This window comes from Mauremys mutica, chromosome 16 (genome assembly GCF_020497125.1).
Source record: "Mauremys mutica isolate MM-2020 ecotype Southern chromosome 16, ASM2049712v1, whole genome shotgun sequence".
In the NCBI taxonomy this organism is placed as follows: Eukaryota; Metazoa; Chordata; order Testudines; family Geoemydidae; genus Mauremys; species Mauremys mutica.
The window spans coordinates 31,098,601-31,112,637 of NC_059087.1; the positions used below are offsets into that span (position 1 = coordinate 31,098,601).

The 14,037-nt window shown below is 47.7% G+C and overlaps 1 protein-coding gene across 5 annotated transcripts in view; it reads right to left on the reverse strand.

The window, feature by feature from the left end:
* The window catches only part of AP1B1 (adaptor related protein complex 1 subunit beta 1), an 83,773-nt gene that overhangs the window by 54,134 nt on the left and 15,602 nt on the right, over positions 1-14,037 (reverse strand). For all 5 annotated transcript variants that reach the window (XM_044989760.1, XM_044989759.1, XM_044989757.1 and 2 more), the window contains exon 2: positions 3,430-3,492. In XM_044989760.1, the coding sequence (XP_044845695.1) occupies positions 3,430-3,466 (37 nt within the window). In that variant the 5' untranslated portion in view covers positions 3,467-3,492. The remainder of the gene's footprint in view (positions 1-3,429; positions 3,493-14,037) is intronic.

A 14,037-nucleotide genomic window follows, 5' to 3' on the forward strand; every position in this document is an offset into this window, starting at 1 on the left:
CCACTGGAGAGAATCTATGACTAGAGGAGGGGTGGCAGAGGGAAGCACTACACCATCAGTTACTGCAGAATTCAAGTTCTCATTGTAAATAAAACGTTTCTAGGGATCGTGCTGTTAAGAACACGCTCTGAGCCTGACCTGTCCAGAACTGGCTGCTGAGTCTGTCTGGTAGACATAGCACTGCAGTGGGTATTCCAGAATCTCTCCTAGCCCAGCAACTATAAAAGGCTGGACTTTCTACCAAGGTGTTAGCCCTGAGCTTCAATGCCCACCCAACCTTTCCTCTGCTGCATTAGGTCAATTACTACTTGTTTGGTAAGTTCTGCAAAGCTTGCACCCACTCTTCCTGAGTCAGTCCTAAGTCGTAACTGACGCTAAAGCTTATCTCCAGTAGCAGAATCACCCCCACATGATCAGAGCGCGCCAGTCCTACACTGACAGCAAGAGCATTCTGAGAACACCATCCCCAGACTAAGGCAGGAGATGGTTGCCAATGGTTTGCTGGGTGCCAGCTCTCACTCTCCTCCACACTTTTGAAGGAGTGGCGTTTCCGAGACAACACGCTCAGCTCTCACATGACTAAGTGCAGTGGTCTGACTAAGGAGCGCTAGGCCATTCGTTTCTGATTAGCTGTCCATCTCCCATAGAGCCACACACTGGTGCTAGCTGACACGTGGCAAAAGTAGCAAGGATACAAGTCTCTATTTTCCTACTCATCCAACCCAGCCTGACAGCACCACGTGCTCTGGGTCCTGAGGTCTCTCTGCCAGCTCATTCTTCAGCAAAGAGTAACAGGCTGTGCCAAACTCTATAGGATGGAAACGGGGGACAGGGATTGGATTAGGCGTGTGGAAGACAGCGCCGGGGGGATGTGATCTAGAACAGTGGTCTCCAAAGTGGGGTGCGCAAGACGATCCATTGGGGGGCACGGCAGGAGGAGCACCGCTGGGGGTGTGGCCGGAGGCAGGAGGAAGGGAGCAAGCGGGGAAGCTGCCCTGCCCCCCACAGGCAGGGCCACCCAGAACACAGGGGCTTTAGAGGCTGCAGGGCCCTGAGCTAAGGGGGCCCCGGGTCCCTGGCCTCCAGCTCTAAAGCCCCTTTCGGAATGTGGCCCTGAGTCCTCCGGCCTGTGGAGGAGCAGAGCAGCCGCACAGCCAGGGGCCGGAAAGAAGCGGCGCTTTCCCCTTCACAGCCGGCTGGACGGAAGCGGCACTTTGAAGGGGAAAGCGGCGCTTCTCTCCGGCCGCTGGCTGCGCGGCTGCTCTGCTCCTCCTGAGTCCTCCGGCCTGTGCTCGCAGGGACGCATTCCGAAAGGGGATTTAGAGCTGCAGGCCAGGCCCCCGGGGCCCCCTTTAGCCCAGGGCCCTGCAGCCCCTAAAGCCCCTGCGTTCCAGGTGGCCCCCCCGGGGGGGGAGGAGATCCCAGAATCGTGGCCATGGGGGCGGTGCTGCACTGCGCAGAGCCTCCTGCACACCCCCTGCACCAAACAGGAGCTGCCCCAGGTAAGTGCTCTGCACCTCCTGCCTGCCCCAGCCCTGAGCCTCCTCCCCCACCCCTACTCTGAGCACCCTCCCACACCCTAACTCCCTCCCAGACCCAGCACCCCACCCTGAGCACCCTCCCGCACCCTAAACCTAATCCAGACCTTCAAATCGCTGTATCAAAAAGTGTTAAACCAAGATTTTCAGAAATAATGAAGCATATTCAATCACATTGCTCTCACTAAAATTATTAATAAAAATAATTTTGTGAGAGCAAAAAGGTTTTTTGTACCGTTAAATACAATAAAATTTTAAAAAAATATTGTTTATTTCATCTTCATCTCATCCTTTTTTAATTTCTGTTTTTTGTAGGTCTTATAATGTACATACTATATTAGTATAGTAGTACGTGTATAAATTATACACAAAAATACATATATTGCGGTGCGTGCTCAAAAAAATTTTACTGATAGGGGTGCGCGATCAAAAAAGTTTGGAGACCACTGATCTAGAACATTCATTGCAAAATTCAGAGTCAGAGGACACTGACACACCATTGTCCCCACACATCCACCATCACCAAATGGTGCAGTCATATGCACTAGATACAAACGTGCAGGGCCGCCCGGGGGGCGCGCAAGTGGGGCAATTTGCCCCGGGCCCCACAGGGGCCCCCACAGTGGGGTCCTTCACTCGCTCCAGGGCCCCGGAAAGTTCTCGCAGGGCCTGGGGCCCCCAGAGCTTCTTCCAGTCCAGGTCTTTGGCGGTAATTGGGCGGCAGAGGGTCCTTCTGCTCCGGGTCTTTGGGGCACTTCGGTGGCAGGTCCCGGAGCAGAAGGACTCCCTGCCGCCGAATTGCCGCCGAAGCAGGGGGCCCCCCGCCGCCGAGGTCCCCAAGCCCCCTGAATCCTCTGGGTGGCCCTGCAAATGTGTATGCAACTAAGGCCACAGCAACAGAAAGAATATGCTATTGTCACAGGGTAGAGGGCCATTTTGTTGCTATCAATGTTTCAATGGGATCACAGCTCCTAAGCCTTCTTTTTAACTCAACCTTCCCACCTTTCACTGACAAGGGGTAATTACAGCCTCTGGTGGAGGGACGGAAGAGCCTGACACTCGACTCCACTCATTTACATTATTTCCTTGGTTTGGCAGATACTTAAATTTAGCATCCTGAGAGCCACCTGCACTGCTGCTTCAGTGGTTAGTGAAGGTTTCAGGCCTATTGGGATTTTCTGCCAAACCATTTTAACAAGTGCATTAACGAAACAGGCCATCTGCAAGGGCCAGTCTGACAGCTGCACTGATGGGTGTTACTAAGCTGCAAAAGCTGATAAAAGAACAGTTAAAAAGGCTTGTCTCGGTTCACTGCCAGGCCATTGAGTCTGGGTGACAAACTGCTTTTGCCACCCAAGAGCTAGAATATTATCTGGAATCTGTCAGGGGTTCGAAAGCCTGAATGATGGGTAGTTTTGTCTGCAGCTAATGAGCAAGTTACCAACCCCACCTGCATGCACAGCGCTCCTACACCTGTTCACAAAATGGAGATCCTGCAGCTCTCACTCAAAGGATGGGAGAGAACTGCACACATGCCAGTCATCTAGCTTAGCACACTGCATGCAAGCAGGAACAGAGTTATTAAAAGCTTTTAACCATTAGCCAGTTTCTTTCCCCCTCTTCATACTATATAGTTCCTGTTACTAAAAATTCCTTCTGCATCTGAATCTTTAGGATGGCAAAGAACGCTAAAGTGGGATGGGAGCAATTGCTCATCAGGACTTCGGAGGTTCCCCAATTTGGGAACCGAGTCAGACCCACCCCTCATTGTGGAAGTGAGCAGGACTTGTGCTAACAATCCCATGCAGAGGCATCCTCCTTGGGAACAGTCGAGAGGACAAGGAGAGATGTTGGGAAGCACGAGTAAAGCAGCCCACGCATGCACGGTTACCTTTCTTTGTGGTGGTGAAGTACTTGGAGTCTGTCATTTTGGCCCCTGGTTTGCAGTGCGTCTCTGAGGAGAGAGAGAGAGAGAAAATGCTGACTCCTGGATAACCTCTTTGCTTTTCTGCTGAAGCAGCGACAGCAGAGGAAGCACTGGGAGGAAAAAAAACAAGAAGGGGAAAGAAACTCTGCTCTCCCTCAGGAAAAGCAACAAGAACATGTGCACGGAGCAGGGTGCATCTCTTCCGGAAAGGACAGGGAGACACACACGCGGCAGGGTGCCTAGGTACTCCTAGCCCTCGGAGGGGGGTCAGTGAAGTAGGTCGCAGTGTATTTCTCCCCTCACCCCCCCCCCCGAAAAGGGGCAGTGAAGGAAAGCTAATGTGTCATTACCCCAGCTGGCCCATTTTGGGGGCTCCCCAGCACGACTGGATGGTAATTGTCATCACTGCTGCCACCCCAGTTCAAATCCAATGTACCTCAATAGTGAGCAAGCCTCAATACCAGCCTGCAGTTCTGCAGAGTGACTGGGCAGTGGTGATGGGGGGACATCCACCTCACAGCCCATCCCAACTGGTGTTAACTGGCCCTCTTATCAAAAGCCTCAGAGAACTGGACTGAAGAGATTCAACTCCCCCTCTAACAGGACGATCCCCTCCCCCTCAGTTCAGGGGGCAGGCCCATCAATGGGGCATTGTGGGAGGGAAGCTTGTACTGCCTGTGCTGTGTTTATTTTGTGGACAAACAAGTATTTCTGCATCCAGTGCTGTCATGTTAGCACTTTTCATGAACAAAACACAACCTGAGGCTCTTAGACAAACTGCTGCATTGCAAAGCTTTATGGGGCACATTAGCCAAACCAGTCTCGGAGTAGCAAGTGAAGGGGGGAGCAGCAGTTTTGCTGGGGACTAACCAAAAGTAGCTTGACTAGTGCAATAATCCTCTGTTTACTTCATTCCAGGCAGAAAGTTTTATGCCAGTGAAGATGCACACCGAGCCCTTCCCCCACCCCACATAGCAAGTGGTTCTCAGAAAAGAGAAGGGACAAGGCAAAACTGATGATGAAATTAGTTCCAAGGAAGCCTCCCTCTAGGGTAAATGTAAAGGAATAATTGCAGCTCAAAACATAGTGCAAGTCTTCACCTCTGTATTCACAAGACATGGTCCTTTTCCAAGTCGCTAACACCAGGCACCAATTCTGAAGCACTGTTCCTTTAAGTTCAAGCATGTAGTACTCAGCCAAGCACTTTAGGCCATATTATATAATCCTAAACAGCTGAGGTCAAGTATCGGGGTAGCCATGTTAGTCTGTATCCACAAAAAACAACAAGGAGTCCGGTGGCACCTTAAAGACTAACAGGTTTATTTGGGCATAAGCTTTTGTGGGTAAAAAAACCTCACTTCTTCGGAAGCATGGAGTGAAAGTTACAGCTGCAGGCATTCTATACTGACACATGGAGAAGGGAGTACCTCGCAAGCGGAGAACCAGTGTTGACAGGCCAATTCCATCTGGCATTCTGCAGGAGTCCAATATCTAAGCAGTGGGTGGCCTTTTTAGAAGGTTGGGAAGTTCCAGATTAGTAAAATACCACAGAAAAAGAGACCAATCCTTCAACTGCAAGTTTGTCCATGTAGTTACATGGTTTTCAGGAGTCCCTCAATATACTAGATAAACAGAACTTAGGGCGGCACTGCCAAATTAGGTTGGTTCCACAAAAAGAGAGTTTTTATTAATACATTTTTCCTCAGGATTTTCTTTTTTCAAATTTAAACACGACTTTTAAGTGTAACTTCTACTCCTGCGGGAATTCTGCACCAAAAAAATAAAAATTCTGCACACAATATTTTAAAATTCTGCTAATTTTATTTATCAATAACAACGCAATATAATCACACTGGTTTCATAAGAACAGCCACATTGGGTCACACCTAAGGTCCATCTAGCCCAGTATCCTGCCTTCAGACAGTGGCCAACTCCAAGTGACCCAGAGGGAATGAACAGAACAGGTAATGATCAAGTGATCCATCCCCTGTCGCCCATTCCCAGTTTCTGGAAAACAGAGGCTAGGGACGCCATTGATGGACTTTATTTATTTTGGTAATTTATTTAAACTACAATACAATGGATGGAGAATGGGAGTGGGGAGCACTGGGGAAAATCCTCAAGCCTCCTTGCCTAACAGTAATGTAGCTAGATTTGACCCTTTATTTCTAGTTATTAGTCAACAAATATATGCAGCCATACGCTCAGTGTTGCATCATAGGCAACTGAAGAGCAAGTGAGGGCTGGGGAATCAAACTCACAATTTATATTGGCTACTGACCATCTCCAGAAAGGTCAGTAGCAAACAGTTCACGGAGCACACTTTGAAAGAAATTTTTTCAGTCCAAAAATTTAGACCAGTTCTAATCACTAAAGCCCCATAAGCATTGATAAGGCCATACTGTCCTTTACACCACTCTGGCAATGTAAAGGAGCCTTGATTTACGTCTTTACGGGTTGCTCTAGGTGCCTGAACCGACCCGCCTGCTCTACCGGGGAGGGACGCGTGACCGCACTTGCGGCTTCCCTTTGCTTTCCTGTCACAAGTCATTTTTCTGCAGGGAAGCAAAGAAATCTGTGGAGGAGAATTGCCCAAGAAGTAAACTTCAGTGTTGGAAACCCAAGCATCACCAACAGGAGAGAACTGACCGGGTTAGTTTCACTGTCCAAGCTAAGAGGGGAACAAGGAAGAAACAAAGCCAGATGTGATGTATTAGGGGCCTGTTTCTTATTAACACAAAAAGGGGCTTTACGGTAAGTAAGAATCAGGCTCTACATCCACCACCCCCCACCGTCCATTTTGAATTTAGACAGCAACATCCATCTGGAGACATGCAAAGAGCTTTACAGACTTTAATGAATTGCGGCCCATCCTCCCTGTGAGCTAGGTAAGAAATCCCCTGTTTTATAAGTGAGGAAAACAAAGGCACACAGCAGGGAAGTGGCAGTGCAAAGTAGCGGAGCTGGGAAGAGAACCTAGGTGTCCCGACAAACAGTCTTGTATTTCAGCTGCAAAAACACTACAGGAAGAGGGTTTTTTATTATTAATTGTCATTAGTTATGTCTTTTTAACACATAGAGGGTAAAACTGCTACAAATAATATTCAGAGAAGGCTACCGCAATGTAATCTTAACTCATTTGCCTGTGCCTAGATGGCGAAGCTCACATGGCCGGCTGCTCAATCCCTTAGATATATCCAGTGGGGAGCTCCAGCCGGTTCGCAGGAACCGGTTGTTAAATTTAGAAGCCTTTTTAGAACCAGTTGTTCCAGGACAACCGGTTCTAAAAAAAGCTTTTAAATTTAACAAAGGCTCGGGCAGCTGTGCACCCAGCCCCAGCTCACCTCCCCCTCTCCCCTGAACGCTCCACCCTCCTCCTCCTCCTCCCCCCCCTTACCAGGCAGTGTGGTAAGGGGGCAGGGAGCAGGGAGGGGGTGTTCGGTGGGTTGTGGGGGGTGGATGGGGGTCGGGGCGGTCAGGGGGCAGGGAACAGGGGGATTGAATGGGGGCAAGGGTCCTGGGGGGCAGGCAGGAAGGAGCAGGGGTTGGATGAGGTGGGAGGGCAGTCAGGGATAGAGAGAAGGGGTGGTTGGATGGGGCAGGGGTCCTGTAGGGCCATCAGGAATAAGAGGAGGGGTTGGATGGGGCGGCAGGGGGCAAGTTAGGGGACAGGGAAGGGGGTTGGATGGGGCAGGGGTCCTGGGGGTGTGGTGTCAAAGAACGGGGGGGGGGGGGGTTGGATGGGGCAGGAGTCCTGGGGGGTGGGGGGGGACACGACCCCCTCGTGGGGTGAGGAGGAGGGAACCGGTTGTTAATATTTTGGCAGCTCATCACTGGATATACCCACCCTGCAGTTAGACAGCCATGGCTGACCAGTGCCAGCTGACTCAGGCTCAAAGGGCTTGAGCTAAGGGGCTGTTTAACTGTGGTGTAGATGTTCAGGCTCAGGTCCTAGGACCCTGTGAGGTGGGAGGGTCCCAGGGCTCAGACTGCAGCCTGGCCACTGTTAAATAGCCTCTTATCTGAAGATTCAGGAGCCCGAGTCGCCGGCATGGGCCAGCCGCTGCAGGTCTAACTGCAGCACAGACATACCCTTCGAGAGACAGAGTAATAGCTCTGTGTGGTGTATTCAGGTAAGACTGAACATTTACCTTTCCAGATGTCCTTGCTTTTATGAGTTTAAAGGGAGGAAAAGATTATTTGTGCCTGACTTCTCTTGAATTTAATCAGCATCTTCTTCTGCAGTTACTAAGTAACTGATTTACAGAATGTCAACCTTACCAATGAACTGCATTGAGCTTCCAGACTATGCTGCGGCACCTTTTTGCACATCATTGCAGATATCCTATTCTTTGCAGTAAGACAATAGGGAGGATTTGCTGCAATCCCTCTGTCAGCATAGGACTACACTGCTCCTATCACACAATAGTTATACAGTCTTACATTATCATCCTTGCTTCAAAATAAGCTGTAGAGCAACACAACTGCCTCCTGGGTAACTTTTTGTCCCTTCCTGTGAAGCAGCTGATACAATCCCATGTTGGAGACGAAATGGAACCCTGGTTTGACCTGTAAGAAACACAGGAATTGCCAGACATTCCACTATAGAGCCAGAGGCATAGGGACTGTGTGTAGCACAAGTGACCAGACACATAAAAGGAGGAGGAATTTTGCCACAACTATGGCTAAGTGGTCCAGGTCAGAGGTATCATGCAATAACAGCCTGGACACCAAAACAGAACAGAGTCACCAAGAATGATTCCTGGTATCTAGGGCAAGAACTATTGGGCTAGCACCTAGGGCTGTCATGTCACTAGCTAAAGCAGCTAGCTCCCTCTTGCTCCCTGGTCTCCAGCTCTCAGATACTGCAGCACATGCTTTCATATCCCACCGTTAGCTGGCTGGGGGACCACATCTCCTAATGCTGAACCTTGGCAGAAGCAAAGAGGGGCAGAAATACCGAAAGGGAAGGAGCGTGCAAGATCCTGAAACAAGCTGTTTTCAGAGCAAGTGTGAACAGACTGGAATCAGTTGCTGTGATCTTGCTTTTGGCTTCCCAGCTCCAGACTTGAGAATAATTGGAGTCTGTGTAAGGGGTCTGGTATCCCATGCTGCAGTAAAACCAAACTCTAAGTAGTGGATAGAAATATAAAACCATTAGCTCAGCATCTGGCAGTGGTTGTGAGAACAAACAGGATGCAGGTCCATATCAGAGGATTCTGTGGCTGTACCTCCAGTCCTGTAAACTATATCACAGGAAGAGGGGAGGGACACTGGTAACAAGGCAAGCAATCCGGCAAGATTTCAAAGAGAACATGACTGATGTTTATATAACCCTAATGAAGGTAAATTCCACAAGACTCTCTCATTGGGCATATCCCGAAGCTAGGATCAGGCAATGAGTGTAGGGGGAATTCCTTAGTGCAGAGGGCAGCGTGTAGAACGTGTTCCCCAAGGCAGTGGAGAAGATTCACTACATTAACTAACTATTTTCATGAGCACTTAGGGAATGGCTACAGGATACAAACTGAACAGATGGGGCGATGGATGGAAGTGGGTCATATTACTGGGTGGAATGAAACCGATTCGCCTAAGGAAAACAATTCAGAATGGTGGCGTGTCAGGATGCAGAGGATCTACAAAGAGAAAATGTCAAATATGGAGCTGAAAGGCTTGACCACCATCTTGGCTAAAGGAAGCCAGCCATTTAGAAGTGTGAAGGACTGCTTGGCAAATGCTTAGCACTTATCCAGCATTTTTCCATCAAGGATCTCAGTGCTGTCTACAAAGGTGAGGATTAACCTCAGATTAGACAGACAGAGACAAGTGTAAGCAACACATCACATCATAGAATATCAGGGTTGGAAGGGACCTCAGGAGGTCATCTGGTCCAACCCCCTGCTCAAAGCAGGACCAATCCCCAACTAAATCATCCCAGCCAGGGCTTTGTCAAGCCTGACCTTAAAAACCTCTAAGGAAGGAGATTCCACCAATTCCCTAGGTAACCCATTCCAGTGCTTCACCACTCTACTAGTGAAAAAGGTTTTCCTAATATCCAACCTAGACCTCCCCCACTGCAACTTGAGACCATTACTCCTTGTTCTGTCATCTGGTACCACTGAGAACAGTCTAGCTCCATCCTCTTTGGAACCCCCTTTCAGGTAGTTGAAAGCAGCGATCAAATCCCCCCTCATTCTTCTCTTCTGCAGACTAAACAATCCCAGTTCCCTCAGCCTCTCCTCACAAGTCATGTGCTCCAGCCCCCTATTGTTGCCCTTCGCTGGACTCTTTCCATCCAAGGCCATAAAGTGAATCGTAACAGAGTCAGGACTGGAACTCAGGTATTTGGACTGCCAGTCCTCTGACCCACTTAACCTAACCACTAAAAGTACACTGCCTTTCAAGCAGGCATGTCTGGCTAATTAGCTTCTGACATCACCAGCATGCTGTACAGAAAAGAACCCTTTAGAGACACTAGCTAGAGATGCAGCTGGCCTCAGAACAAGTATACAGGGATGAGATGGAAAGTGAAAGAACTGAGAATGTTTTAGTTTCCCCATTTGTAAAATACTGGGGACTGAGGCACATGCAGGCTAAGTAACTTGCCCAAGATCACACAGGAAGTCTGGGCCAAGTGGGGAATTGAACCTGGGTCTTCAAAGCCCTAGTGCTCTAACTGCTGGCCATCCTGCCTCTCCTAAGATTGCTGTGTTCCCCCTACCACTCCTAGCCAAACTGAGGAGACCAGCAAACCAAGGGAAAGGTTTTTGGGTAAAGGAATTCCAATCTACCAAAAACCTTCTGAAGAAGTCTTGGCAATTGGCAGATGTCTTTAGAAAATTCAGCTGTTGATCAAATATAGAGAGAGAGCGCGCAAGCACACGCTGAGGGAATAAATAGCATTGATACCAGAATCCTGACCATTCTATGTGTGTGGCCTCTATTGCTTGGCTTTGTTCTAGCTACATATCACGGCTCAGTCTCTCTCCTCTTCTGCCACTTCCAAAAGAAGAGGTCTGTGACGGTGCACCCCATAAGGCTTCAATATGCTTATGAATGGATATATGACATAAATGGCATATGTAGCATAAAACACATTCCAGTTAACATCTCTGTAAAGGTCTATTCATCCTATTCGTATGCATGTGTCATTATTGTATTCAAAGTTATGAATATTGGCTGTGTACTTGCTTGATTTCTAAGCAGCCTCAGTAAAGCATTTGGTCAGCTTCTTGAGAAAGGAATGTGCAAGTTAAGTGCCCAAACAAGAAACACTTAAAGGACAATGAATCTTGGAAGGCTTCAATCTACCTAAGAGGGAGGGGTAGCTCAGTGGTTTGAGCATTGGCCTGCTAAACCCAGGGTTGAGAGTTCAATCCTTGAGGGGGTCACTTAGGGATCTGGGGCAAAAATCAGTACTTGGTCCTGCTAGTGAAGGCAGGGGCCTCGACTCGACCTTTCAAGGTCCCTTCCAGTTCTAGGAGATAGGTATATCTCCAATTATTTTAAAAAAAAAAGTCTACCTGAGGACATTCAGGGTAGCATGTAAACAATGGCTGCTGCCTGTAAAAACTGAGTCATGCATGGACCACTGACTTGCCCATGTGACTCCAAAACTCCATCTTGGAGCTGGACTTTGCATAGGAGAGAGGAGAAAGTCTCCACCTACAAGAGAAAGTCTATTTAAACCCCTGGGAGACCCTTCCATTTTGTCCTCAGCTGGCTCAAGAGAGCCTCTCCACCTCCAAGGATACCTGAAAGAAACTGGAACAAAGGACAGTAACTACAGGGGGGGGTGAGTGACTGCTGGACCCAGACTAGAAGGAGACTAGTCTGTAAAGGGAAGCTTACTGGACCACCACTCAGGGTGAGATTTTTGTCTGTATTCCGTTTTCTTACTGTATTAGACTCAGACTTGTGCATTTTATTTTATTTTACTTGGTAATTCACTTTGTTCTGTCTGTTACTACTTAGAACCACCTAAATCCTACTTTCTGTATTTAATAAAAATCACTTTTTACTTATTAACCCAGAGTATGTATTAATACTGGGGTGGGGAGAGGAAGGGAACAACTATGCATCTCTCTCTATCAGTGTTATAGAGGGCGAATAATTTATGAGTTTACCCTGTATAAGCTTTATACAGGGTAAAACGGATTTATTTGGGGGTTGGACCCCATTGGGAGTTGGACCCCATTGGGAGTTGGGCATCTGAGTGTTAAAGACAGGAACACTTCTTAAGTTGCTTTCGGTTAAGTCTGCAGCTTTGGGGAAAGTTGTTCAGACCTGGGTCTGTGTTGGAGCAGACTGGTGTGTCTGGCTCAACAAGACAGGGTGCTGGAGTCCTGAGCTGGCAGGGAAAGCAGGGGCAGAAGTAGTCTTGGGGGGTTCTGTGATCCAACCTGTCACAAGGTCACGTTAGGTATACTCTGATTTTGGCCATGTCTGTGGACGCATACTCTGGGTACTGCAATTACACTTCGTTTCTTAGATCCACTACATACAGGGACTTCATAAGGCAACAAAGTGATACTGAACTCTAAAGCAACTGATTTTTGTTGACCTATATTTTTTTTCTTTCCCAAAAAACTTTACAATGTTTTAAGACACTCAACTTAGTGAGTTAAAAGTGTTTGTGGCTTAGAAGCCAGTATCAAAACTGACAGCACAGCTTTGACCTAAGAATTAGTACAGACTATTTGAACTCACTAAAATATGAAGTCAGGAATCCTGGGAGTCAATGCACCACATCAAGTTTAATGATGCAGTTAAGCCAGTCCCGAGATGCCAGAGGTTCCTTCTACTCATTACTGGCTGCCCAGATGCAAATTAAAAGCCCTTTCCTATGACAGCAATTGATAAAGAAACTGTTTTAACAAGGCACTGGAGCTAACAAACAGGCTGTAATGTCACAAGCTGCAAGAACTCCTGCTGAACCCGATCCCCAATGGTGGCGGCAGCAGCAGGTAACTCAGTGCTCTGTTAAATGCTCTGGGATACCCAGAGCACGAGCAATGCTAAACAGAAACCACAAGTTGGGGGTGGGAACCACATGAAGGTTGCAGCACAAACCACAAGCTCTGGTTTCACTCTATAAACTCTGCTAAATAAATGGCTCTAACCTAAGTAGCCGGTCCTTTAACGGAGCTTAGGGTGGACCATGTTGAGCGTTTAATGATAGTGCTGACCTTCCAGAGAGAGAGTGGAAAGGAGTCAGAGAAAAGTGAGCATCTGAGGACAATCAAGATAGTGTTTAGTCTCCAAACAAATACAATTATCAGACTGCTTGTAAAGAAGCCTTCCTAGCAAACTAGGCACAACAAGCAGAAAACCTGAAAGTCTGCCACTGACCTGCAGCAAGTCACATTAAAGCTCTGTGCCTCAGTTTCCCTTGTGATCCTTGATTTATCTACGTAGACCATAAACATTTTGGGGAAGGAACTGAATAGTACAGTAACTCCTCACTTAAAGGCATCCCGGTGAATGCTGTTTCATTGTTACACTGCTGATCAATTTGAGAACATGGTCATTTAAAGTTGTGCATATAATGTTTTTTGGCAGCTGCCTACTCTGTCCACTGCTTGCAGAAAGAGCATTCCATTGAAGGTAGCTGGTGCGGGCTTGGAACCAGGTTGGACCAGTAGCTCCCCCATCAGCTCCCCTAAGTTGCCTGTGTGTCAGCCACCCAGCAGGCTATCAATTGCCGGGCAGTTCAGCTTTCCCTCCCCTCATTACATAAGAACGGCTGTACCGGGTCAGACCAAAGGTCCATCCAGCTCAGTATCCTGTCTACCAACAGTGGCCAATGCCAGGTGCCCCAGAGGGAGTGAACCTAACAGGCAATGATCAAGTGATCTCTCTCCTGCCATCCATCTCCATCCTCTGACAAACAGAGGCTAGGGGCACCATTCTTACCCATCCTGGCTAATAGCCATTAATGGACTTAACCTCCATGAATTTATCCAGTACTCTTTTAAATGTTGTTATAGTTCCAGCCTTCACAACCACTGTGTGAAGAACTTCCTTGTATGTTTTAAACCTGCTGCCTATTAATTTCATTTGGTGACCCCTAGTTCTTATATTATGGGAATAAGTAAATAACTTTTCTTTATCCACGTTCTCCACATCACTCATGATTTTATATACCTCTATCATATCCCCCCTTAGTCTCCTCTTTTCCAAGCTGAAGAGTCCTAGCCTCTAATCTTTTCTCATATGGGACCCGTTCCAAACCCCTAATCATTTTAGTTGCCCTTTTCTGAACCTTTTCTAGCACCAGTATATTTTTTTGATATGAGGAGACCACATCTGTATGCAGTATTCGAGATGTGGGCGTACCATGGATTAATATAAGGGCAATATATTCTCAATCTTATTCTCTATCCCCTTTTTAATGATTCCTAACATCCTGTTTGCTTTTTTTGACCGCCTCAGCACACTGCGTGGACATCTTCAGAGAACTATCCACAATGACTCCAAGATCTTTTTCCTGACTCGTTGTAGCTAAGTTAGCCCCCATCATGTTGTATGTATAGTTGGGGTTATTTTTTCCAATGTGCATTACTTTACATT